Raw genomic sequence first — 25,028 nt, 5'->3', positions numbered from 1 at the left:
CGATGTAGACATCTGAGAAAAGCAGTGAGCCACCCACATAAGCAATGTCCACTGACATTTTGGACACCAATGGTACACAACCCTCCATGGTTTCTTTTTTTATACAATTAAACTTAAAATTGGCTTGTGTAGCAATTATATAGGTTTTTTCATTTTACCAAAGTACAGTTTTCCTTTGAACTTCCATGGCAGGTTTTAATCTGATTGATGGCTAGGCAATGACACATAAGCATTTATGCTTTCCAGCATAATAATTAGTCCCACGTTAAGCTGGTTATGGACAAAAGAGAACTGAACTACTGAAGTGAACTTGTACACGAAGGGGGTTATTTACGAAAGGCAAATGCACTTTGCACAAGTGCAAACAATTGCATTTGAAATTGCACTGAAAAGTGCACTTGGAATCCGAGGGGGACATGCAAGGGAAAAAAAATAATGCAATTTAGCTTGCACATGACTGGATGATAAAATCAGCAGAGCTTCCCCTCACTTCAGATCTTCCCCCTCAGATCTACAGTGACTGCACTTCCAAGTACACTTGTAGTGCAAAGTGGATTTTTCTTTCATAAATAACCCCCCTATATCAATTCTTGGATGGAAACCTGAAATATTGGAAATGTAGTCTATGCTATCGCTATGCATTTCAAAGGTTGATGTTCAAATGCTTCAGTGATTGTAAGCGTGCCATGTGCGATCAAGGTGTTTCAATACATAAAAAATACAGAACCTATGCCGATTGAAATCTTAAATAGATGAGCGAAAAACAAACAAACACACATACTAGGTTTTGCTAACAGAAATCATGTACAGAGGCATGAACAGGTTTTGTTTTTTTTATAAATTTGCGGAAAAAATGAAAATGGGTGGATTTTGGAACAAAATTTGCAATCACATGCAAAGGGCTTTGCTATGATTAATCTCTGTGCCACTCTGTACTTGGCACAAACAGTGAAAATGACATCACTTGCAGCCTTGCTTGTTCCAGAAGAAATTACCAGAAGAGACTCAGGTCACCTCCATCACTTCCTCTCTGTGCCTACAACTTTTCAAGCAGCTATCCCAGTGGATATCCTAGTTTAATGCTCTATAGGGTAATAAATATGTACAGCAAGCCACAAGAGATCAATGCTTCATTCACAGTCTTAGGCCTCATGTACACAGGACTTTTTTAAACCTCTTGGAAGCCAGCAGATTTTTTGCAGAAAAAAAAGAAAAAAAGTGTCAAAGTGTTTATAGGGGTCAAGAGCTTGGGCGTTAATTTCATTGGCCAGAATGGATGGATTAACATATAAACACACCTCTTAAATTTTAGGAGGGAAGTTTCAGGGAAAAAACAAACAAAAATAAAACAAAAACACAACTTACATTTTAAACAAAGCACTTCCAAGCAAAATAAAAGTCAGTGCCCATCAATACAGCTTCACCATGGCAAGGAAAATAGAAAATAGAAATGTCAGATTACACAGAGCGGGGATCTCCCGTTTACTCAGCAGACTGCAATATGAAGTCCCGCCTTCTCTAGGACATGTGGCATTTATCATAGAAGCCGGGACTTCGTATTACAACGGCCGCCAAGTGAACGGGAGATCCCTGCTCTGCTATCTAGCTGTTCCCCCCCCCCCCCCCCCTCCCGAGGCAGCCCTGCTTCTAAAAGCTCCTGCTGCTAAAAGCCTATGTGTGCATGGACACATAGGGGAACATGGAGGGGTATTTAGAGTCAGGAAAAATAAAAAGCCAGACCCCCTAGAAGCATCTGTAAAAACATCCAGTGTGCCTGAGGCCTTATGGTTGTGCCTCACAGCTCAACTGCAGCACACGGCTTGAGGAGTGTCACCTCAGCTAGTAAATTCTATTACATTATGCAGAGAGTACAATATCAGTTTTAATATGTCTATAGGTCAAACATATAAAAATGAACTGGATAAAAGTATACACTTTGCTTTAAACGCTTTGAGACTTTGTAGTTAAAAAGAAAAACTGTTGTGAGGGGGTGGAAATTGCTGCAGGTATAAAGTGCACTGAGAGGTATCAACAGATACCCACAGCAGCCTACCAACCCCTATCATGGCTAAATCTCAGGCCTATCTGACACAAACTCCAAACACTTCCTGGCAGGGTCTGGGCTTGCTGCTAAGCCTGCTCCCCCCCCCCTCCTTCAGAGACCAAATGGAATGCATAGGAATCCTTTCCTGTCGCCACTGCATGAGATTCAGCCCTAATGCTTCCTCCTCTACTGGGACAGCGATTAGTTTGCTATTGGTACCTTGCCAGCAACATGACTGCTGAAACACTGCTCACCTGCAAATATGGCATCACCTCCTTTCTAGCTAAAATGCCGCAGAATTTCACTTGTCAGCTAGAAAGCAGTGACAACTCACTGGCTGAATCAGGTGATTTCTTAAACATTCAAAAACCTGAAAAAAAAAGCGAAATTTCTATATCCAATTAGAAGACCGGTCCTAGCAAGCTAGCTGCCAGAGTCCATGACCGTGGACACACTTCTCACCGTGCCACATTCCTTGTGCGTTTGCTGCCACAGCCTGCAAAGCTGTCAACCCAAAGTGACGAGATAAATCTCTGCACAAGCCAAGCAAAAACAGCCCTAAGGAGGTTACTGTAAATATACAGAAGCCAGAAGCGAAGGCAAAGGGAATGGTGGGGACCAGAGTGACTGAACCTGTCATCGCAGGAAGAGGGCATTACATGAGGCAAGTGTGCAAGAATGTGGTACACTAGTTTGACGATTTCTTGCAGCATCATCTGGTAATTTTTCACTGAGATGTACTGCATTTATTGTTTTGCCTTTTTTATGCCTAGACTTTACCTACGGAAAAATTTTTGTACTCACTGTAAAATACTTTTCTCTGTAATTCACCGTCCGACACAGCTCCTCTCTAACTAAATGGGTTAGTTAGCCTGCCATTAGGAGAACTAGGCAAAAATTGTAACACAATACACAGAACTTTAGTGATCGCAATTGCAACTACACGGCCGCCTGAAAAACTTTGCGGCCAAAAACAGGCATCAGCCTATGCACTGACGTCTACCTTGTAGAACTTGGTAAACGTATGGACAACCAGGTCGCCGCCTTACACACTTGAGCGTCAGACGCCTGGTGACGTTCTGATAGCTCTTGTAGAGTGGGCCGTGACTGGAAAGGGGGGCACCTGCCCCTTCAAGGCGTAGGCTTGGACTACAATCTGTCTCATCCACCTGGAAAGGGTGGCCGACAAGACCGCCATACCCTTCTTTGGACCAGCCACCGAAACAAACATTGAGTCCGACCTCTGAAAGGGAGCCGTGGCAGACCTTCAGAGCGTGAACGGCCACCTCCTTGGGGTGCATCGGCTTAGGACACAACAATGGTAATACAATGTCCTCATTGATATGAAAAGCTGAAACCACCTTCGGTAGAAAGGACGGTTGCGGACACAACACCACCTTTTCCCTGTGGATGACCAGATAAGGCGACTTGCATGACAAGGCCAATTCTGATACCCTCCTGGCTGATGTGATGGCCACTAGAAAGGCCACCTTCTGTGAAAGGGTCAACAGGGGAATCTCCCTGATGTTTTCAAACGGCGGCTTTTGAAGCGCTGACAACACCAGGTTCAAATCCCATGTGGTAATGGCGGACGCACCGGAGGGACTACATGTCGCACCCCCTGAACGAAGGTACTCACTAATGAGTGAGACGCCAGGGGTCGCTGGAAAAAAAAAAAAAAAAAAAAAAAAAAAAAGACAGCCAAGGCTGAAATTTATCCTGGATATAGAAAAGGAGCACGGATGCCATCCTTTATCCTCACACATGGAAATGTAGGCCTTCCAGGTACTATGGTATATCTTCCGTGAAGATTTCCGCGCCCTCAACATAGCAGGAATCACCGAGTTAGACAGACCCCGGTTCCTCAGCACCTAGCTCTCAATTGCCATGCCATTAAAGCCAGCGATGGTAAAGCAGGGTGAAAGATTGGACCTTGAGATAGGAGGTCCTCTCGCAGCGGCAGTCGCCAGGGAGCGTCTGCCACCAGACGCCAGGGAGCGTCTGCCACCAGACGCACCAGGTCTGTGTACCAGGGCCACTGAGGCCAATCTGGGGAAACCAGGATTACTGGAATCCCCTCGGCTTCCACTCTGCGAAGCAGATGTGGCAACAGTTTCAGTAGAGGAAAGGCGTAAATCAGCTGGTACTAATCCCACGGAGCCAACAGCGCGTCTGCCCATGGATCTCTTGCCCTAGACACAAATCTTGGCACCTTCCGATTGAGACGGGAGGCCAAGAGATCCACATCTGGTGTGCCCCATTTCAGGCACAGCAGCCTGAATATCTCTGGATGCAACGCCCATTCTCCTGGGTCCAGCATCTGACGACTCAGATCGTCCGCCTGACAATTTTCCACCCCAGGATGTAAATGGCTGACAGGGCCAGTACGGGTCGCTCTGCCCACCGAAGTATGTGAGCGACCTCCCGAGCAGCGGCTGAGCTTCTTGTTCCCCCTTGGTGATTTACGTACGCCACAGCTGCGGCGTTGTCTGACTGCATCCTGGTCGGATGTCCTTGAAGGATACGTCAACCACGTGTGGAGGCACAGCCTGATCGCTCTGAATTCGAGTAGATTGATCGGCAACTTTGATTCTTCCGTCGACCAGAGGCCCTGAGCCGACTGAATCCCCATCACTCCACCCCAGCCTGAGAAAGACTGGCGTCCGTAGTGATCACCGTCCATTGCAGAGGAAGGAACGATTTTCCGGACTGAATCACCGGGGACCTCAACCACCAGATCAGAGAGGCCCCGACTGGCTGGCTCACCTGGACCTGTCGATCCAGGGACAATAGAGATTTGTCCCATTTTGTCAAAATCTCCCTCTGCAGGACTCTGGTGTGGAACTGGGCATAAGGTACTGCCTCAAACGGAGGCTACCATGAGCCCCAGTACTCGCATGCAAAAACAGAACGAAGACCACTTGCGGTTCATCAGTAGTTTGACCGCAGATCTGAGAGTCTGCATTTTGTCTGAGGGGAGAAAGACCCTCGCTTCCCTGGAGTCCAATAGTAAACCCAGGTACTCCAGACGCTGGGTCGACACAACCACCAACTTCTTTAGGCTCAACAGTCAACCAAATTCTCGCAGAGTCTGCATGGTGATCGCCACATCCTCTAATTCTGAGGCGGAAGATGCTCTCAGGAGGAGATCGCCTAGGTAACCCAAGATCGCGATCCCACGTTGTCGCAGCAATGCCAATACTGGAGCCAGTACTTTGGTAAAGACTCTGGGGGGACTGATGCCAGGCCAAAGGGAAGAGCCACAAACTGGTAATGGGCTTCCCCGACTGCCAAACGCAGACATTTTTGATACCGAAGGCATATAGGTATGTGCAGGTACGCATCTTGGATGTCCAAAGACGCCAGGGAGTTCCCTTGATGGAGTGCAGCGACTACTGAGCGAACCGATTCCATTCTGAACCTCTGCACTTTTACAAAGTGATTGAGGGCTTTTAAGTCCAAGATTGAACGTACCCCTTCCTTCTTGGGAACCACAAACAGATTTGAGTAGAAACCCTGGAAGCGTTCCGATTCCGGAACTGGTACAATGACCACCTGAGTCAGCAAGTCCCTTACTGCCCCTAGCAAGGCCTTTTACGCGCACCTTTCCTTCCACACACCGCCTCCATTTCAGCAACAAAAAAAAGAGTTAAGGACCGCCGTCAGGGTGATCATGGGCACAGCGCCATCCGCAGGTGACCCGGTTGCAATAGCCTGGATTTCGGGGGAAGAAACACCCGTTTCTGAAGCCATGTTGACCCTACCCTGTCTGCCACCTGCAAGGGGACTTAGAACAGTGAAGGTCCCACCCTCCTGCTGCCGCATGGGAGGGGTATCTAGCGCCAGACTCACCACCCTGGGGCGTTCTGTGAATGTCACTAGCCGTGCCTGTAGTCCCTAGGAGGTTACCCAGTTGCAGAGTGAAGAAACTGTCGGCAGCAGCTGTAGAGAATAGCTGTGAAACGATCTGCAGACTTGCACCAGCATTCAGGGAAGAGCCATCCAGCGTCCTGTATACACAGCGGACACAGGAAACAGCATGTGAGAGCACATGTAAAGCTGTCACAAGAGAACTGGGGTGAAAAGAGCGCTCGGGCTTCAAAAAAAAAATAAAAAAAAAATGCCCGCCAATGCAATAGGAAAATCCTATTAAAAATGGCTGAGGCACACAAGGGGAACCTGCTTTTCCCACAGTCAAGATGGCCGCCGGACAGCACCATGCGGTGACAGAAAAAAAAAAAAAAAAAAACAAACACACAGAACAGCGCTGCCTGCATTCAGCAAGAACACCTCCACAGACACCTTTTGGGACCCCACAGGCCAAGACCAGGACCAACGCTAGCCGCACAGAGCCCCCTACAGGTGAGAGACCCAGCAAACACACACACGCGCGCGCCCCCCCCCCCCGGGGGGAGGAAGGAGGGAAGACAGGGATGTGGGAGAAAAGAGGGGGGCGAGGGGGGCCAGTCCTGAAGAGCTTGGAGACATTCCATTCACAGACCTACTCCTGCACAGTTACAAGATAGCTGCTGGCCCGGTATACTGTGATCCAGACATCAGTAGCCCGGTCATATGTATACCCCGGAGCATTGAAGCTCACCGACCACCTCTGGAGCTGAGGTATGTCGTGGCCTGCCGAGCCATAACTGCGGCCTGCACATGCTCGATGGCCGGACTGGGGAGACTACAAGGATAACTTAACCAGCCTGTCACCCAGCCGGCAGTTGATGAAAGATCCTGGGATCTTCTATCTTGCGCAAAAAACATCAAACCTGCATCAAAAAAAATGGACCAAAGGGCCCGCAGGGTTCCTAGGTCATTCTCCTTCACTAGGCAAAATAAAACAGAGTTCTGCCTGGGAGCAGGGAGGGTTGTTAGCACAGGGTCAGCCCCCCGGGGAGGGACTAAAGTTCTGTGTATTGTGTTACAATTTGTGCCTAGTTCTCCTAATGGCAGGCTAACAAACCCATTTAGTTACAGAGGAACTGTGTCGGTCGGTGAATATAAGAGAAAGATGCACCTGCTCCTCAATACCAGGTCTTTGGTAGCCATGCCGTTACAGTCAGGGACTAAAACAAGATGGCAAACTCACTGGGGAAAGCAGATCTGGAAGGTCTGGTAGGGTCCAGAGTGCATCTGCTAGAAATTGTACTAGGTCAGCTTACCACATCCGTCTAGGCTAATGAGGATTACTGTAACGCACTTCAGATCAGTCTTCTGGAACATGCAAGGAAGAAGTTTCAGGGGAGGAAAGGCATAAAGAGTGTACTGAACCAGCTGAGCAACAGGAACACCCACCACTTCTGCCAGCAGATGCCTGCACCTGGATACAATCCTGTCCAGTTTGATTATGATCATGGAGATCAGGATGTCCACATTCAGCATACCCCATCTGTAACACATGCCCTGGAATCCCTCAGGGTAAAAAGCCCACTTTCCTGGGTCCAAATGTTGCCGGCAGAACATTTGCCTGCCAATTGTTTAAACCTGAAACATACATGATTTACAAGGCAGCAACATTTAGTTCTCCCCAGGACAGGATCCAGTCTACCTCTTACTGCAGTCAGACTTCTGGTTCCTCGCATATGGTTGATGTACATCACTACCATGGTATTGTCCAACTCTATTCAGACCCGATGGCCTCCAAGGAGGTTGGCCCAATGCGGGAAACACAGCTCTCGCTTAAAGCACCAAGATGTTTAATGAGAGGAGACTGCTTAAAAAACACAAGAAAGGGGATCCTAGCCACCAAAACAGGGGAAGTAATGCTCAAGCCTTAGACATGTACAGCACCAGACCCAGATACTGCAAGCGATGAGATCTAGCATCCATTTCTCATCCACAATTTTGCCCCCAGCTACATCACTAGCCTAGTCTCCAAATACCAACCTACTCATTCTCTTCGTTCCTCTCAAGACTTCCAGCTCCCTTGTCACCTCCTCCCATGCTCGCCTCCAGGACTTTTCCAAAGCCTCCCCAATCCTATGGATTGCCCTACCCCAATCTGCTCATCTCCTACTTTATTAGCTTTTAGATGATCCCTGAAAATTCTCTTCAGAGAAGGCTACCCTACCCACACCTATCAACTGTTATTTAAATTTTCTCCATCAGCTCATCCCTCACAGTTATTACCTTTTGTTTCCACTTGACCATCCCTTCTATATCGTAACGAGCAGGGGCCTCTGATGCCTCCTGTATTGATTTATACTGTAAGTGTACGTTCTGCCCTCATGTTGTGAAGCGCTATAAATCCTGTATAATAATAATAATATCTAAAAGTTCAGGATCTGTTTTTCAACATAGCTTTTGCCTACTGTTACCGCAAAAGAGGTCGGTCAAAGTATGTCACAATGGGGAATGTTATAAAAGCGCAACATGGCCAACACTAGAGCCAGCACCTTGGTGAAAATTTTAGATGCTGAAGACAGGCTGAATGGCAGGGCCAAAAATCTGTAGCGCAGAGGCCCTACAGTAAACTTCAGAAAGAAAAAAAAACTGATATTCTGAAAAGATGGGTACATGCAAGCAATAATCTTATATCCACATCAGGTAGTAAGCCACCATGATGAGTGAAGGTAATAACAGATCCAGTTGATCCCATCCCAAATTCGTGGACCCGACAGCACACTGGAGCTCAAAATTAGAGACGTTATGAACACTTGATTTTTTTCAAAAATGTAGTAATCTTCATTGCTCAACATTCGATGGAATTTTGGTTGTGTCTATAAAATTCTAATAGAACACATTCTCTACATTATCCCGTCCTCTCTTGCATTTGTCTTTTGTACACAGCCTTCTTGGGGGACTTGAGTTTGTGACATTGTAAAGGGGCTATATTCTAGAACTCACAGATTTGGAGGGACAAACTTCACTTGCTATGGGTGAAAGGGTCATCCCTTTGACCTTCATCTGGAAGAACTGCTGCCGGAGGGGTTCACTTTCGAACGGCTCACTATCTTGCAAAGTCAGTGAAAACTGGAAAGTTAGGCTGCCAGTTAAAGTGTAAATTCACCTTTACAGAAAATCTGCAAGGTGAACTTACACTGGACCCTGTCCCCGTGGTACCCGGTCCTGCTAACCTGGAGTCCAGCAAGCGTCCATTCTGACATCAGATCACCGCTTTTGTAGGTAGGGAACAGGACCGGCTACGTGGGTTGGTGCCTCCCAAATAGAATGCTCCTAAAACATACCTCCTGACGAGGTACGTTTAGGAGAACGGAGGGAATTTCTAAGCCCCAGGCCGGTGAGGCAGCTATACAAGGTCTCTTAGTGGCTGATCGAAGGGGTTCCAGGTCAGCAGTACCGGGGGGGGGGGGGGGGGGTTGTTGCGGCAACTGTTTTGCGGCAGAGACCATAGCCACATAATCTTGTGAACCTGATGATAGTTTGCCAGTTTGTGGGGAGACTAGTACAAAAAAAAGTTTAATGGGAAATGCTTTGCTGCTTCAGAGACACTATATGACCCAGGCTGGAAACTGCAGAAGCAACAGGCCAATCCACTAGCTTCAGGGTGGTACATGTAGCATTAGTTAGGGCTAACACAATCTCTTAACTTGGGAGCAATAGAAGTACTCCTTATTGTAAGCTCATCAGACAAGGACTTGAGTGGCTCAATCACAAAGTCTCTGTGGTGGATACCTCAGTAGCTAAAGCTGAAATTAAATCAGGTACAGAAGTGCACAGGGGCATGCATATTACCTTGTGATCGGAGTCATCAAATAATTAGGAGGACATGACACCAAGCTGCATACATAGGCACCATCTACAGGCGTGCTGTGAGCAACAATCAATGTTATTAGACAAAAAGCTGGGGGCCCGATACAGCGAGCTACCAGAAAGATTTTTGAAACTTTTGCTGCCATTTAAAAAAAAAAAAAAAAAAAAAAAAAAACACAAACATAATACAGTTAATAAACAAAACTACTGAAAACTTTGAAACGCTTCAAAAGCATAACTTTAGGGTAATTTTGTGTACAAACCTAAAGAAGTCTCTAATGCAAAAACAAGTTCTAATAGGATTATACTATAAATCTTGTTTTGCAATTCTCAAACAGAACTAAAAGCAAATATTTTTTCTGTAGAAAAAAAAATCAGCGTGACTAACGCAGAACCCCCGCCCATTCATTGCCCTGGGAAGCGGGCATGGAGAAACATTCCCAATATAAATGGGCTTACACAATGTATGAGAGGAAATGTCACCTAACAAGTTTAAATAAACACCATAGTTCACTTTATAGTTACACCCATGGGCAATCTGTCAGGACAGAAATATAGGAACAGCAACTGCTGACTTTATTTTGAAGGTGCAAACTCCAGGCCTGCACCTTGCAACTTTTTCCATAACAGTTGCTGACCCTAAACAAAATTTGTGCTTACCAAGTGTCCTAACATTTGACAATCACATTCTTATTACAGGCCAATAACCCACCAAGGACGAGGATGGCAGTCTTGGAGCTTCCACCAGCAATAATAAATCTGAGTAAAGTCTAGCGCTAAAATTTGAAGTGATCACCAAAAAAAAAAAAAAATGAAGTTGTTTGTCTGGATTCAAACATAGGAGCAGCCTTGGTTTTAACAAAACACAAGAACCATGGTGAAACCCTTTTATCCTTGATTACCAGAGGCCACTGATATTATATTAAGCATACAGCCAGCAAATTGTTGGGAATACACACATGCCCTCCCTAGATTAGGGACATGCGTGGTATTGATGAAGGAATAAGGATGACAAAGCGGTAGAAAAATCGCAGGATTTTTTTGTAAACCTGCAAGGCAATGTCATAATGCGCTAGTATGCATCACATACTAGCACATTTGAAACTTGCCATAGAACAAAGCCCTCCAGCGGCACGCTATCACCACTGAAGGTGCTTCCATCTTCAGGGACTCAGACTGTGTGAGTGGCCTGAGCCACGATGAGGTCACTCCTGCGCATGCGCGAGTCACCGTTAATGGCAAAGGAAATGCCGTTCCTTCAGAGCACATGTGCCGTGACAACACCGGCTGCACCTAAAGTAAATCTCTGCATGTTTAGCAGATATTTACAGTACCTTATAGGCAAGCCTTAGTACTGTACAGTGGGGATCGAAAGTTTGGGCACCCCAGGTAAAAATGTGTATTAAAGTGGTTGTAAACCCTTACAAACCACTTTGACCTACAGGTAAGCCTAGATTAAGGCTTACCTGTAGGTCCAAGAAATATCTCCCAAACCTATACGGTTTAGGAGATATTTGCCTGAAGACAGCGGCGCACAGGCGCACTGAGCGTGGCATCCTCGATAACGAAGATGCCACGTAATGCCGCGCGTCTCGACTCCCGTGCGCGGGAGTAACGTCATCGCGGCTTCGCCGAATGACAGCGGCGGAGCTGCGAGACCCACGAGAAGATGGATGCGGCGGACTACAGGGGACAGCGGTGACTTCACTGGCTCCTGTGTCAGGTAAGTGACACATAATGGGCTACTATGCGATGCATAGTAGTCCATTATGCTTTGCCTTTGCAGGGAATGAAAGAGGAAGTAAACTCATCAGGGGTTACTTCCTCTTTAATGTGCATAACGAAGCCAAGGAAAGATGGAAAAATCTCCAAATGGCATCAAATTACAGATTAGACATTCTTATAATATGTCAAAAAAAGTTAGATTTTATTTCCATCATTTACACTTTCAAAATGACAGAAAACAAAAAGTGGCGTTTGCAAAAGTTTGGGCACCCTGCAGAGTTAATATCTTGTACTGCCCCCTTTGGCAAGTATCACAGCTTGTAAACGCTTTTTGTAGCCAGCCAAGTCTTTCAATTATTGTTTGAGGTATCTTTGCCCATTCTTCCTTACAAAAGTGTTCCAGTTCTTTGAGAATTCTGGGCTGTCTGTCACGCACTGCTCTTAAGGTCTATCCATAGATTTTCAATAATGTTGAGGTCAGGAGATTGTGAAGGCCATGGCAAAACCTTCAGTTTACGCCTCTTGATGTTATCCCCCGTGGATTTTGAGCCGTGTTTAGGATCATTATCCATTTGTAGAAGCCATCCTCTCTTTAAGTTCAGCTTTTTCACAGATGGCATCAAGTTACCATCCAAAATTTGCTGAAATTTTATTGAATCCATTTTTCCTTCTACTCGTGAAATGTTTCCTGTGCCACTGGCTGCAATACAACCCCAAAGCATGATTAATCCACCCCCATGCTTAACAGTTGGACAGAGGTTCTTTTCATTAAATTCTGTGCCCTTTCTTCTCCAAACGTACCTTTGCTCATTCCGGCCAAAAAGGTGAGGACATAGAAGAGGTTTTCTTCTGATGACTCTTTCATGAAGACCATATTTGTACAAGTATCTCTTTATAGTGGAATAGTGTACCACAACTTCAGTGTCTGCCAGATCTTTCTGGAGGGATCGTGCAGTCAAACGTGGGTTTTGAAATGCTTTTCTCACAATCCTGCGAGCTGTTCTGTCTGATATTTTTCTTGGTCTTCCAGATCTTGCTTTAACTTCCACTGTTCCTGATGACTGCCATTTCTTAATTACATTCCGAACAGAGGATATTGACATCTGAAAACGCTTTACCATCTTCTTATAGCCTTCTCCAGCTTTGAGAGCGTCAACTATTTTCAGTTTTCTAGACAACTGCTTAGAAGAACCCATGGTGCTGATTGTTGGGGCAAGGTCAGATGAGTCTGGCCATTTAAAACCTTTGGAGATTGGGAAGACCAGGTGATGTCAGACGATGATTGATTACAATCCATGACACTGGCAGGTCTCAGCTTTGCAAAGGGGACAGTGCATGCTATAAATTCTGCAGGGTGCCCAAACTTTTGCAGACGCCATTTTTTGTTTTCTGTAATTTTGAAAGTGTAAATGATGGAAATAAAATCTAACTTTTTTGATATATAAGAATGTCTAATCTGTAATTAGATGCCATTTGGAGATTTTTCCATCTTTCCTTGGCTTCGTTATGCACATTAATACACATTTTTACCTGGGGTGCCCAAACTTTCGATCCCCACTGTATAGACTTACCTATAGGTAAAAATCATAAATGGGATATTTGAACAAATATGGTCGAGTTGACAGAAAGAAGCCTTTACTGCGCCAATGCCACTAAAAACGTCCAGGTTATATGCCTGCCAACACCTTACAGCTTCTAGCACACTGTAATCTGGAGTAAAGGCTTATTTCTGGCAACTAGACCATGCAGCTCATTTTTGTTCCAAGTATTGTCGTATAGTGCTCCTTGAAACAAACATGCAGTCTTTTTCCAGAGCATTTCTCCTGAGATTACCTATGGATTTTTCTTTGTATCCAATTCAGTTGTGGCTACAATCTTTCCTGGTCTGCCTGACCTGGGCTTGGCATCAATCCCCAAACCTTTCACTTCTTAATAAGCAATTGAACTGGCATATGCAAGGTTTTGGATATCTTTTTATATCCTTTTCTATCTTTATAAAGTTCCATTACCTTGTTTCACAGGTCTTTTGACAGTTCTTTTTTCTACTCCCCATGGCTCAGTATCTAGCCTGCTCAGTGCATCCACGTGAGAGCCAACAAACTTATTGACTATTTATACACAGAAAGTAATTCCAATGTAAAAAGCCACAAATGTGGGAAGTTGACCTTTAACCACTTACGGAGCGGACCGCCCACCGTGGATATAAGTTGCTACTCTGATGGTAAATACCATAACAATGGTATTTTTCTCCACAGAAAGTGGTCCTCTTTCACATAAAAGTGGTCTCAGTGGCGAATTCGCGACACGATCACTTTCATGGGCAATGGGAGAGGTGCCCCTCCACGTCTCAAAGATCTCTGCCACTTACCAGAGCCGTTTGAAGCGACGGAGATGATCCGATCTTGTGGCCTGATCAGCAGGAGTTCGAGTGAGGGCATGATAGCCCCCACTCGATTCTATGCCCTTGGAGGACCAGAGCGATGTCAAACGTCACTTTGGCCCAAAAGCCTTAAAAGGGACAATTTCATTTTTTTATTGCTTTTAAAGTGAATGTAAACCCACTCATCATTACTAAATTACTTCCATAGTGTTCATCTATGAGGATATACATGCCTCCTGCAGTTGTGAAGTGTTGTGATGTCAGTAGACTGCCCACTGCCCTTGGCCAGGCATTGATATTTCTTGCACTGAACTTCTGCTGGTCTTGTGGATTACACCCCATGATCATTAAAATCCAGTCAAAACCCTGGAAAGTCACCACATGACTTCAGCATGCCCAATCATGCTGAGGTGTGGAGCAGCCAATCCTGGGAGAGCTGGAGAAGAAAGGAGGGGTGATGCGAAGTAAATAGAATGGCTCTCTCAAACTTGTGCATGGGATAATGATAAAGGAGAAGAAAAAAAAAGGATTTTAAAGCGGAGCTCCACCCTAAAGTGGAGCTTCCACTCATTGGAACCCTCCCCCCCTCCGGAGCCACAATTGGTACCTTTCAGGGGGGAGGGGGGTGCAGGTACCTGTACAGTACAGGTATTTGCACCCACTTCCAGCATAGATATCTGCAGAAGCTACGCCCCTTTCTGCAGAAACTACGCCCCTTTCCGAAGGTCCCCCGCTGTCTGCTGGGAAACACACGGATCCCAGAGACAGCGGGGGGCCATCCTTATTGCACAGCGTGACTCGTGCATGCGCAGTAGGGAACCGGGAAATTAAGCCCCAAGACTCCACTTCCTGATTCCCATACCCAAGATGGCGGCGGCAGCACCTGAGAGACGATCGAGAGATCGGCTTCGGGTGCCGACATCGCGGGCGCGCTGGGTGGGTAAGTGTCATTATTTTAAAAGTCAGCAGCTGCATTATTTGTAGCTGCTGGCTTTAAAAAAAAAAAAAAAAAAAAAAAAAAAAACGGCTTACTCCCGCTTTAACTTGTAAACACCAAGTGTAAAATATTGGCTTGGTCCTTAATTGGTTAATTGTCATTTAACCTGTGCGTGTCACCGTGTGTGGCTGTACCAAGACCAAACAATCCAGGGGATATAAACTTTTGATCCAGGCCATTTTGGGCGATTTCTGTTAATGATTAAAAAAAAAAAAGGAGCCAAACAACTATGCGATAATAAATGGCGTCATATGATCACTATGCTTAAATAAAATACATCTTTTTTTGGCATGATCAGTCATTTTCAAAATCAATATTTCACCATTTTATATGTCAGTATATGCAAACTTGAGCACAACTGTAGTACTCCTGTCCATAGCTGCCCTAATGTAGAATACTAGGCTAAAAACTAACCTTAACTACTTCCCACCCAGCCACTGCACATATACGGCCAGGTGGGCGCTTCCTCCTGAGTGGACGTTCGGGAATGTCCCTCAGAAGGAGGGGGATCGCACACATGCACAGTGGCGCGTCCCTGATGCACTCGTGTCACCCGGACACGGCACATCTCCAATTGGCAGGAGGGCTCTGTGATTGGCCACCCCGATCACATGCCAGTTGTGTCCAATCACAGCCATCATGTGATGTAAATACAGAGCCGGTTGCTAGGCGATCGGCTCTCCTCTACTCTGAAATTGCCAGAGAGGAGAGCAGATCGCTGCAGCCGGTGATCAGCGAGTAGAAGCTGTTTATTTTATTTTTTTTGCAGCGTTTTACACACCGATCACAGTCCCCATACAATGTAAACACACAAGTCCCCAAAATGTCCCCACACAGTAAAAACACCCGTCCCACATATGTAACAGTAAAATCACATGTCCCAATGATCATTTGCACACATCTGTACAAGATCCTCTGCGCACACCTGTCCATGATCACACAAACCAATTATTGTACAATGTACACTTAAAAGGGATTTTTGTTTTACCAAAGACATGTAGCAGAATACATGTTGGCTTAAATGTATGACAAAATTTGATTTTATTGGATCTCTTAAAATAGAAAAAAAAAGAAAATTGTTTTTTTTCCCAAATTTCCGCTCTTTTTTTACTTGTATCACAAAAAACCCCACAGAAAATACAAAAAACAAACATGGAGTCATGAATAAATACTACTTGTGAGAACAAACTAAAAATGTAATTTGGTGTAGCATGACCGCGCAATTCTCATTGAAAGTGTGAGCGCTGAAAGCTGAAAATTGGTCTGGGAAGGAAGGGGGCGAAAGTGCTCAGTATTGAAGTAGTTAAAACAGCTTGCATCCCCCTTGCAACACCTATACTAGCTACCCTACAGATAAAAGGGAAAAAAAAAAAAAAAAAACACAAACACAATTTTTGAGGATTCTGTTGACAAGGACACAAAATTAATTTAGAGATGGGAAAGTCATTTTTCAATTAACCTTTTCACAGAAATCTAAGTAATTGCACTTCATAATGTAATTGGAAAAGGAGGAGAACCTACCTTCTGAAACATCATCCTCTACAGCTCCTTTCACCTGAGAAAAACACCACTGAATATCATTGCCTCCACCAGCTCCTGAAAAGAAAATATTAAAACAGTTATTACAATATCAAAAAACATAACATTTAGGCTAGGTTCACAATGTGAAACTGCGTGTCAATAGCACAAGAATCTTACTGAATTCCATTTAAATTCACATAAGATTTGGTGCATTTTAAATGGGCTCAAATTGCATCAAACCAAAAGATGCAGAAATTTGGAACCGTACTGCAACCAAATCGCTTTTTTTTATTATTATACGATCCAGTGCCAGCAAATGCACTGCATTTGCAGTATTGTTGAGATTGCACTGGCACCCGCTGCAGATAGTAAGGACAGTGCAATTTCAATATGGTGCGGGAAATGAGCACAGGTCACAGCGTTTCCCATACCGCATTAGTGTGAATCTAGCCTTAGAGTGTTTGAATGCTTTTTTTTCCTTATTGAAAGGGCCCTAAAGCTGCACAAAGCGCATCAAAAGCTCATCAGTGTGAAAGGGTCCCAATTGCTTTGTTGGAGTTAGACAACGGTAATTACAGCCAGCCTTAAATAAAGCGCTTCCCATTAAGGTCAGACCTGAACTGAGACAAAGTGGCAGTGATACAAAACCAATGTGCAGTACTACTAAATAGGAAGCCAACACTTTATGTGTAATGGCCAAATATAGTTGCCATCATGCACAAATGCGTTTGCAAGAACACATTTCATCAAGACTAATTACATGGACTGGTCACACCCTCACATCCATACACATTGTAAAAGGGCTATTATATACCTTCAAAATAAATTTTTGACTATAAGCAATAAGAACGTCAGCAGATAGTTCATTGATAGAAGATTATAGAGAACTACAGCAATAAAACTCCTATAAATCCTGGAGTTCTACAAGGACCTACAGCTGAATTTCAGCAGACTTCTGGGAAAATTAGTGAGCCAATCACACAAGCAGGAAATAAATCTGGGGGGGGGGGGGGGGGGGAATATTCTGTGTACAGAACACCTCCGGGTAGCCATATTGCATTTTCAGGAAATTACAGCAGGTGCATGAACCGGGCAATTACAGAACAATTTTCTTATTCATTTTCCTTTAAATTTACCTTAAACTATGTAGTACAAGGGCCTGCCCAATTGCATACAAATTGAAAGTGTTCAGGGCTGATTTCATTTTACTTGGTTTTGGCAAATCTAAAAGGAAAATTGAATAATGTATGGCCAAGCCTTACTAGTAGGGTCTTTAAAGAGGAAGTAAACCCTTCCAAACAACTTGGACCTATAGGTAAGCCTAGATTAAGGCTTACCTGTAGGTCCAAGCAATATCTCCTAAACCTATATGGTTTAGGAGATATTTGCCCGAAAATGGGCACCGCTGTCTACGGCGCATGCGCCGTAGACAGCGGCCCGCATGCGCACTAAATGCGGCAAATCCAAGAATGGATTTGCCAAATTTGTCGACTCCCGTGCGCATGCGCGGGAGTGACGTCATCGCGGCCTCGCCGTATGACAGCGGCGGAGCTGCGAGGCGCGACTCCCGTGCGCATGCGCGGGAGTGACGTCATCGCGGCTTCGCCGCTGTCATTGGTCGGAGCTGCGAGACGCCACCAGCAAGATGGACGCGGCGGACTACAGGGATCAGCGGCGACTTCGCTGGCTCCTGTGTCAGGTAAGTGACACATAATGAGCTACTATGCGATGCATAGTAGTCCATTATGCTTTACCTTTGCAGGGAAAAAAAGAGGAAGTAAACCCATCAGGGTTTACTTCCTCTTTAAGATGCACCGTTGAGATATTGCCCTCTCCTCCTGTCCATTATGTCACTCAAACAGACTGTAAATCCACCGAGTGTGCCATCTATTGGCACATTACCTGCTGCATTTATGTCATTGTATTTCTTTGGCACAGTGTAAGCCAACTAAGTGCAGAGAATGATTTGTTCCTGAAACCGCACATGAACCCGATGGCTTGGTATATTTTTATCACGCATGCATGAGATTCCCGCCGTGTCGCATGCATAAGAGTGGAAGTACTGTTGGGGGAAGGCATTGGGAAGCTTCTGCAAAGATGGCAGCTGCTTAGGCCAGAACAGACCAACAACAACAAGCTGAACAAAAAAAATAGTAAGATCATTGACATGACACTCTAGCCTATCCCTTTGTGTTTATAACTGCATTATTTTGTGGTATTAAGTTTACTGTAGATTTGTTGTATTGAGTTTACTACTGCTTTAAAGGTGCCATTAAAAATAAATGGCAATGTCCTACATGTTACCCCAATGCAATGTGAATAGGCCCCTGAAGTGGTTAAAAAGGTTAAATTATGTTTTTTTATAAAATAATAAACATGTTATACCTACCTGCTCTGTGCAATGTTATTGCACAGAGCGACCCTGAACCTCCTTTTCTGGGATCCCCCACCCTTGCTCTCAGCTCCTCCTCTTCTCATTGATGCCCCCATAGCAACTGCTTAATATGGGGGCACATGTAAGGGCTTACTCCTAAGCCAGGCTGTGTGCATCTATATACAGACAGAGCAGCTTGGCCCTGCCCCCACTCCCCATTTGATTTGACTGACAGCAGCAGGCGCCAAGTAAGGAGAGGAACGGAGAGCAATACTGCTTCAGACGGGCACAGTGCTGGATCGAGACAGGAAATGCACTGAAGGTATAAAATGTTCTGCCTTTAGAACCACTTTAACTGTCCACCATCCAAATATCAATATTAACCAGATATCAATGTTGGGCCGGTTAAGCCACTAAGAAAGTCAGCCCTGTAAGTGGACACATTTTAAATGAATGCAATCCTTACAGCAGCAATACAGCAAAACGGCCCATGACAATGGAAACAAATTGTATTCCCAATTTTTGCGAGAAAAAAATAAAAATAAGACACACACAAGTACAAGTACAGCAGGTTAACATTTGATAAACTCCCAAAAGCTTCCAAAAATGTATGAACTTTGGGTGAACTTTTTTGCACCCATGGAACTAAGTGCAGATACACTAATAATGAAGGGCTGCCGCAAGTTTTTATGGGACAGCGAGTTTTACTTTAAAATTACAATCAACACTACCATCCGCTGTTCTCATTCATGCTCCCCCTCCCCCCCATTGTCCTGAATATCGCCAGCGCGTCCAAAATGTACCAGATATGGTTGGTATTAGAATACCCTTTACCCCAATGTAGTATTGCACATGACAGAGCTGTACGACAGGCTACATCGGGCAAGGAAAGTTTCAATTGTGCCCTATACCCATAGGGATCGTGATGTTAACCCTTTTCCTGCCATCGGTGTAAAGCTTACATAAGAAGCAGAACCAACCTATAATTAGACTCCTGACTGCTTTAGCAATCAGCCTTTGTTTCCATTTTCTCAGTGGACTGTCTGCTTTCTTGAGAAAGTGAACCATGCTGTGGTTTCTCCTTGGTATCTGGAACCATCCTGCCAGAGCGTCAGCAGACCAGCTGTGAGAGATGATACCAGAAGCAATCAGCCCTGATCACACGTCCAGGTTCAGTCACCATGGAAGGGAAGGCCAGGGAAGAAGCTAATTAAGCACAATCTGTGCTTAATTACCTTCAAAAGAGCACAGAGGCGACAGTAGGAGTCTAATGCCAAGTACACAAGATCAGAAAATTGGAAGAATACCGCTTTCAGAGCAATCGTACAATAATCTGATTAGTACATAGCCTTTGAGAGCCGATCACGGCAGTGCGTACAAAAGTATCAAAAAATAAAAATGTTCTTCATACGATACCAGAACAATTTTTTTTTTTTTTTTTTTTTAAATCAGTACAGTATTCGTCTAGGGAAAAAAAAAAAAAAAAAAAAAACCCAAGGCAATACATTGCATCACTTCAGAGGTTGTATTCTGTTGTACAAAATTTTTTGTAACCTTTACATTTTCTATAGGAGACTAGCATGAAAAAAAAAGTTCATGTTTAGTTAAAGAGATTAAAAAATAAAAAAACACCCCAAAAAAATGTTTAAGCTCCCATATACAGACACACACAAACGCATGTACTTTTGTATGAAGCAGCAACTGTGCCACGCATTGCTGTGCATGCTTGAGTAAGAGCGATACTTTTAGGCCCAGTCACTATTAACTAAATTTACTCAACACAACTTTTTTTTTGTAATGTATATTAAAAAAAAAAAAAAAAAAAAAAAAAAAAAAAGGATTAAATTGCGTTTGCAAGCACTAAAAATATTTCAGTGTAATTTTTTTTACCAATACTATGGGTTTGATAAACAATTCCACCAATCTAACAAGACATAAAAAATATTACGACTGCCAATATTTTAATTCTACAGGGTCCCTGCTTTCAGAAAATTCATAATATTTTGGAAAGTAATTAGGCCTAAAATGGATATTTTACTGTGTGCAAAAATTATTAAATCAAAAGGCAGCACAAGGGTAAACAGTCAGATTTGGGCTAGTAAGCAGCTGTACCAAGGGTCATTTAAGGTACTGGAGGGCGTGAATGGAGTTTTTTTTCTGTTCCTCGCATGACAGGTTTGCTTTAACTTGTGTTTTAGGTTCGTTTTTTTTTAACCCCCAGCTACACACAAAAAGCAGAAGTTCTCTGCCTCTGGGAAGTAGTAAAAATAAAAACACAAGCAAAAAAGGCTCCCACAACTCCTTTAAAAGGCTCTACAGGGGAGGAAAAAAAAATATGTAAAAACCAACTCATAGATCAACAGACTCACATGAGAATGGCACTTGGTACATGCAAAAAAAATATCCTTTGTCTCCACTAAACATGATAGAACACTTTCACCTGGCCTCATTAGCCATGAAAAATCAGAAGACCATCAGACCCTTCATTGTCCGTTCCCTACAAACCAGACATTTGTGCTGATGGGAGATTTCCAGGCATATTCCATGGAGAATAAAGAAAAAAAAATAGCAAAGTTTCATAAATCGCAGCAACCAGATTGGAGTTTTACCAGCGCCTGACCAGTGAAAGATGAATTCTGATCGGTTGCTCTTTGCCTCACTTGAATGCCTGATGGACACAGTCCTAACCAGGAGGAAAGATCCAAGACACCAGAAAATGCATCAGGACACCCAGATCACATGATCTTCATGGAGTCAAAATTATCCCAAAATGTCACAAACTAAACTGCAGAAAAAAAATGACATGTACAGAAAAAGAATTTATAACCATTTTCTTCAAATATCCCTTTCCTCCAACACAACAGATCTGACAGGTTCTAAAGACAAGCCTGGATGACAAAAGGCCAAGAACAATGCATCAACCCCAGTCACCACGATACAACAACTGAAGATCTCCAACACATGTAGACGTCTTCCTATCAATAACAGATGCTTGTGAAAAGATACGCAGATGTAAAGATTTACTGAATGCAAACATTAGTAGTGAAATGCATCATAACAAGCACCTGACTTCATGTGAGAAAAGCTACCCAGAAAAACAGCTCTCGGAGAAAACTTCAGGAACATCGACTGCGTGCGTCAACACAGCTGCCATTCACCGAAATCCTGCACCGCCCTCCCAGAGTTCCTAGTTCCGCTGAAACAGGAAGGAGCCGTGTCTCAATCTTCTCACCCCTGGGCACGATCTGAAATCAACCATGTAACAACATGCCCGGGACAACTTCTTCATCTCTCAGATGATCACACAACAATTTGAAGGATCGAGAACAGCGTTACATTTACTGCACCGCACATCACGCAGGCACCGTCTGCTCCATGAAAGGGTTAAGCCTCCGTGACCGATGTGCTTTGTCAGATCCTTCACAAGGAGAGGATGTGCTGAAAGGATGCAGTGATGCTACTGGAGGGGGGTGGGGTAGAGGGGTAAAGATTCAAGCACAATGTACATGCTAATAAAAGGAGGACCTCCCCACAGGAAGAAATTGCTGGGGGTGGTGGAAGCACGCATCCGCTCCACAGACGGCTCTCTGCTTTTTCTCATACTTGGATGGGATAGAAATCCCTAGATTTGTCTGGTTGGGAGAGGTCACAGAGGATGTGAGAATCCCTGACTAGTCACACAGATGGGGAGAGGACTATGTGTATTAATAGGAGGAAAGTCACATTACTTGAGAAGTGCTTGCTTTCACTACAACACAAAGGGGTAGAGGGGTATGGCAAGTACCAGGCCTCACGTACAGACCTTTATTACCTGAATACTCCTCAAATGTTAAATCCCTGATGCTTCTCCGTGCCCGTGCAGTGGCCAATACAAGTGACCGGCCGTGGTCATGTATGCGCAGAACATTTCTGCATCAGTTTACCCGCATATGCGTGTACGGAAAATTTCCCCAAACATACCATTTGTACTAATGGCCGTAGGCAGCATCCTGGGCATGGGAAAGTGCCAGGGGATTTTATGACTGAGTGAGGAGTTTTTAGCAAACATCTATGTGCATGAGGTCTTAGCCTAGCTTTACACTTGTGTCTAAACCGCTGCTCTCTAAAAAATGATTTGCACTCAGATCTCTTTTCAGAGCCATTTGACAGGGGGTGAGGGGGAGAAACCTGTCTGTTTTAACCCCATATTTTCACTTTCCCCATTTGAAAATAATTTGGCCATGCAGGGCTCTGCCCACACAGCTGTGTCATTCATCCTCAAACTACAACTACCTTCATCCATTGCGGCTGACAGCTTGTAGTTTTGAATAGACTGCAAGATTGATGACGAGCGGCCTCGTAGTTAATCCAAATGCCCTGCAGCTTGTAAACAGACAGCCCGTAGGAAGGTACAGGCTGAAGTCTGCAGAGCTTGTCTGCAGGAGGCTGGAATTGCGTCCCGATCCACTGATCACAGGTGCAATGCTTTCCAACCTCCTTAGGGGGAAAAAAAAATAAAAAATACTTGTTTTTGCTGCAAGGTACTTATCCTTTAAAAGAGAGATGCAGAAAGGCATTGCTTTCTATCCACCTACAACAGTAAAGCCTCACGCACTTGGGCTCATGAAACTAGTTTCAGAAGTAGGCGGAAAAATGTCTATATTATAATAAGTACACACGTTTATGTACATATGGCGTTATACTGGCCAGAAAAAAAAAAAAAAAAAAAAAAAAAAAAGAATTTCTGCCCATAGGAATACACTTTCACATTTGGCCGTTTATGTACATGCGTTTTTTCTGTTCAAAAGCTGCTCTAAGAACACTTTTTTTTTTTATTTCCCCTGCCTGTAAACGCATCTCTTTGAATACACCTGTAAACGTATGTGCATGGCCACATAGGCTAACAGAAGAGCTTTGAGTGGCAGTTCACACACAGGCGGCTTCAAAGTCGTCCAACTCTGAAGCCTCCCCGCACAGTGCGGCTTGCAAACTACTTCTTTAACCGAAGTCAATGCAAGCTGCACTGAAGTCTTTCCAAAGTAGTGCAGAAACCTCTCTCTAAGTTGGAGCGACTTGAGCTGCTCCTATTAGAACGGTTGCATTGCACTGCATGGAGTACAACTTGTCAGGTGGCTAACGGGTCGCCCCTGTGCTAACCGGAACTTACAGGCATAAAAAATAAAACACTGAACATCTGTATAATTTGTGTTTTGCAAGATCCATGTGCATGAAGCCTAAAACAGAACACAGCTGCACAGACCACCAATTCTCTAAATCCTTATGCACAAAGCTGAGTGACTGAAGGTCAATCTGTGAAAGTGCAACTTCATTCAGAGAGATGTAAACATCAATAGTGTGTAAACAGCAGCGTGCTGACTACATAGTGTTATGTGGACCATGAGGAGCGGCAGTGCATGAAAACAGCACAAAAGGATTACACATGTAGTCTAAAATCCGATCTAAATATAGACTGAGCAAAGTTTTTTTTTTGTTGTTGTTAATTGCTGCTCAATGTTGCTGGGTGAATGGGCTCATAGCCTTCTATACCGCTGCACACAAATCTATACCACATCTGCATGCCTTTGTAAATGAGCCCTTTTGTTATACGGTTTCTAACCACTGTAAAGACTTTGTACATCTCACACCATTTACAAATCTTAAGTGTAAACAGATAGAATTAAAAAAAAAAATCTGTTTAATAAACAGATACATATTTAATATTTACTACAGTTAGGGGTTTATACCTTTAGCCCAACTTTCAAAGAGGTCTTCCCTATACCTGGCTGATTTTGAGCAAGCATTGGGCTAGTTTTAAAATTTAAAAGGCAACCGTTTACACAGGATTCTTCACTATCCCTTATACCAGGGGTGCCCAACCTTTTGAGGAGCGAGGGCCACTTTAGCGACTTGGTAACAGGTCACGGGCCACAATGAGCATAGCGAGCGGATGGCAGGTCTGTGTCCACTCCTCATATGTAGAGCAGACACAGATGCAGCCCACACCACCCTCTGATCTGCCCAGACAGATTCCCTTCTGTTTACATCTGCCACTCTATAGAGGTGAATGGAGCGTCCGATTGGGTCCGCCAGAATTCCTTGGGTCCTCAGGATTCCTGCAGCTGGTTGCTGCTGTCCCCCAGGGCTGGTACTGCTGGCGGGTACTGGTGGCTGTGGCAGTGCTGGCTGCTGGCTCAGATTGCGGGTTCCTGCACATTAGTGTGACAGAAGAATGTGGCTGCAGTAGAGAGCAGAGCCGATGCTTCTTGTCACAGGTGGAGTACATTTGGTATCA

At 44.4% G+C, this 25,028-nt stretch overlaps 1 protein-coding gene across 2 annotated transcripts in view; it reads right to left on the bottom strand.

The window, feature by feature from the left end:
• PPP2R2A (protein phosphatase 2 regulatory subunit Balpha) overlaps positions 1–25,028 on the bottom strand; it is a 65,987-nt gene that overhangs the window by 26,909 nt on the left and 14,050 nt on the right. The window contains exons 1-2 of one of the 2 annotated variants that reach the window (XM_077469761.1): positions 21,823–21,959; positions 16,384–16,458 (exon numbers count right to left, since the gene is read on the bottom strand). In XM_077469761.1, coding sequence (XP_077325887.1) covers positions 16,384–16,458; positions 21,823–21,883 — 136 coding nt within the window. In that variant the 5' untranslated portion in view covers positions 21,884–21,959. Of the gene's footprint in view, positions 1–16,383; positions 16,459–21,822; positions 21,960–25,028 lie in introns of those variants that run through there. The other variant, XM_077469762.1, reaches the window with a different exon arrangement.

Source organism: Lithobates pipiens, unplaced genomic scaffold, assembly GCF_037356315.1.
Source record: "Lithobates pipiens isolate NorthernLeopardFrog02 unplaced genomic scaffold, aLitPip1_a1.2 Scaffold_8, whole genome shotgun sequence".
In the NCBI taxonomy this organism is placed as follows: Eukaryota; Metazoa; Chordata; class Amphibia; order Anura; family Ranidae; genus Lithobates; species Lithobates pipiens.
The sequence above is the reverse complement of the archived record's forward strand: the minus strand, read 5'-3'. Positions and strand labels throughout refer to the sequence as shown.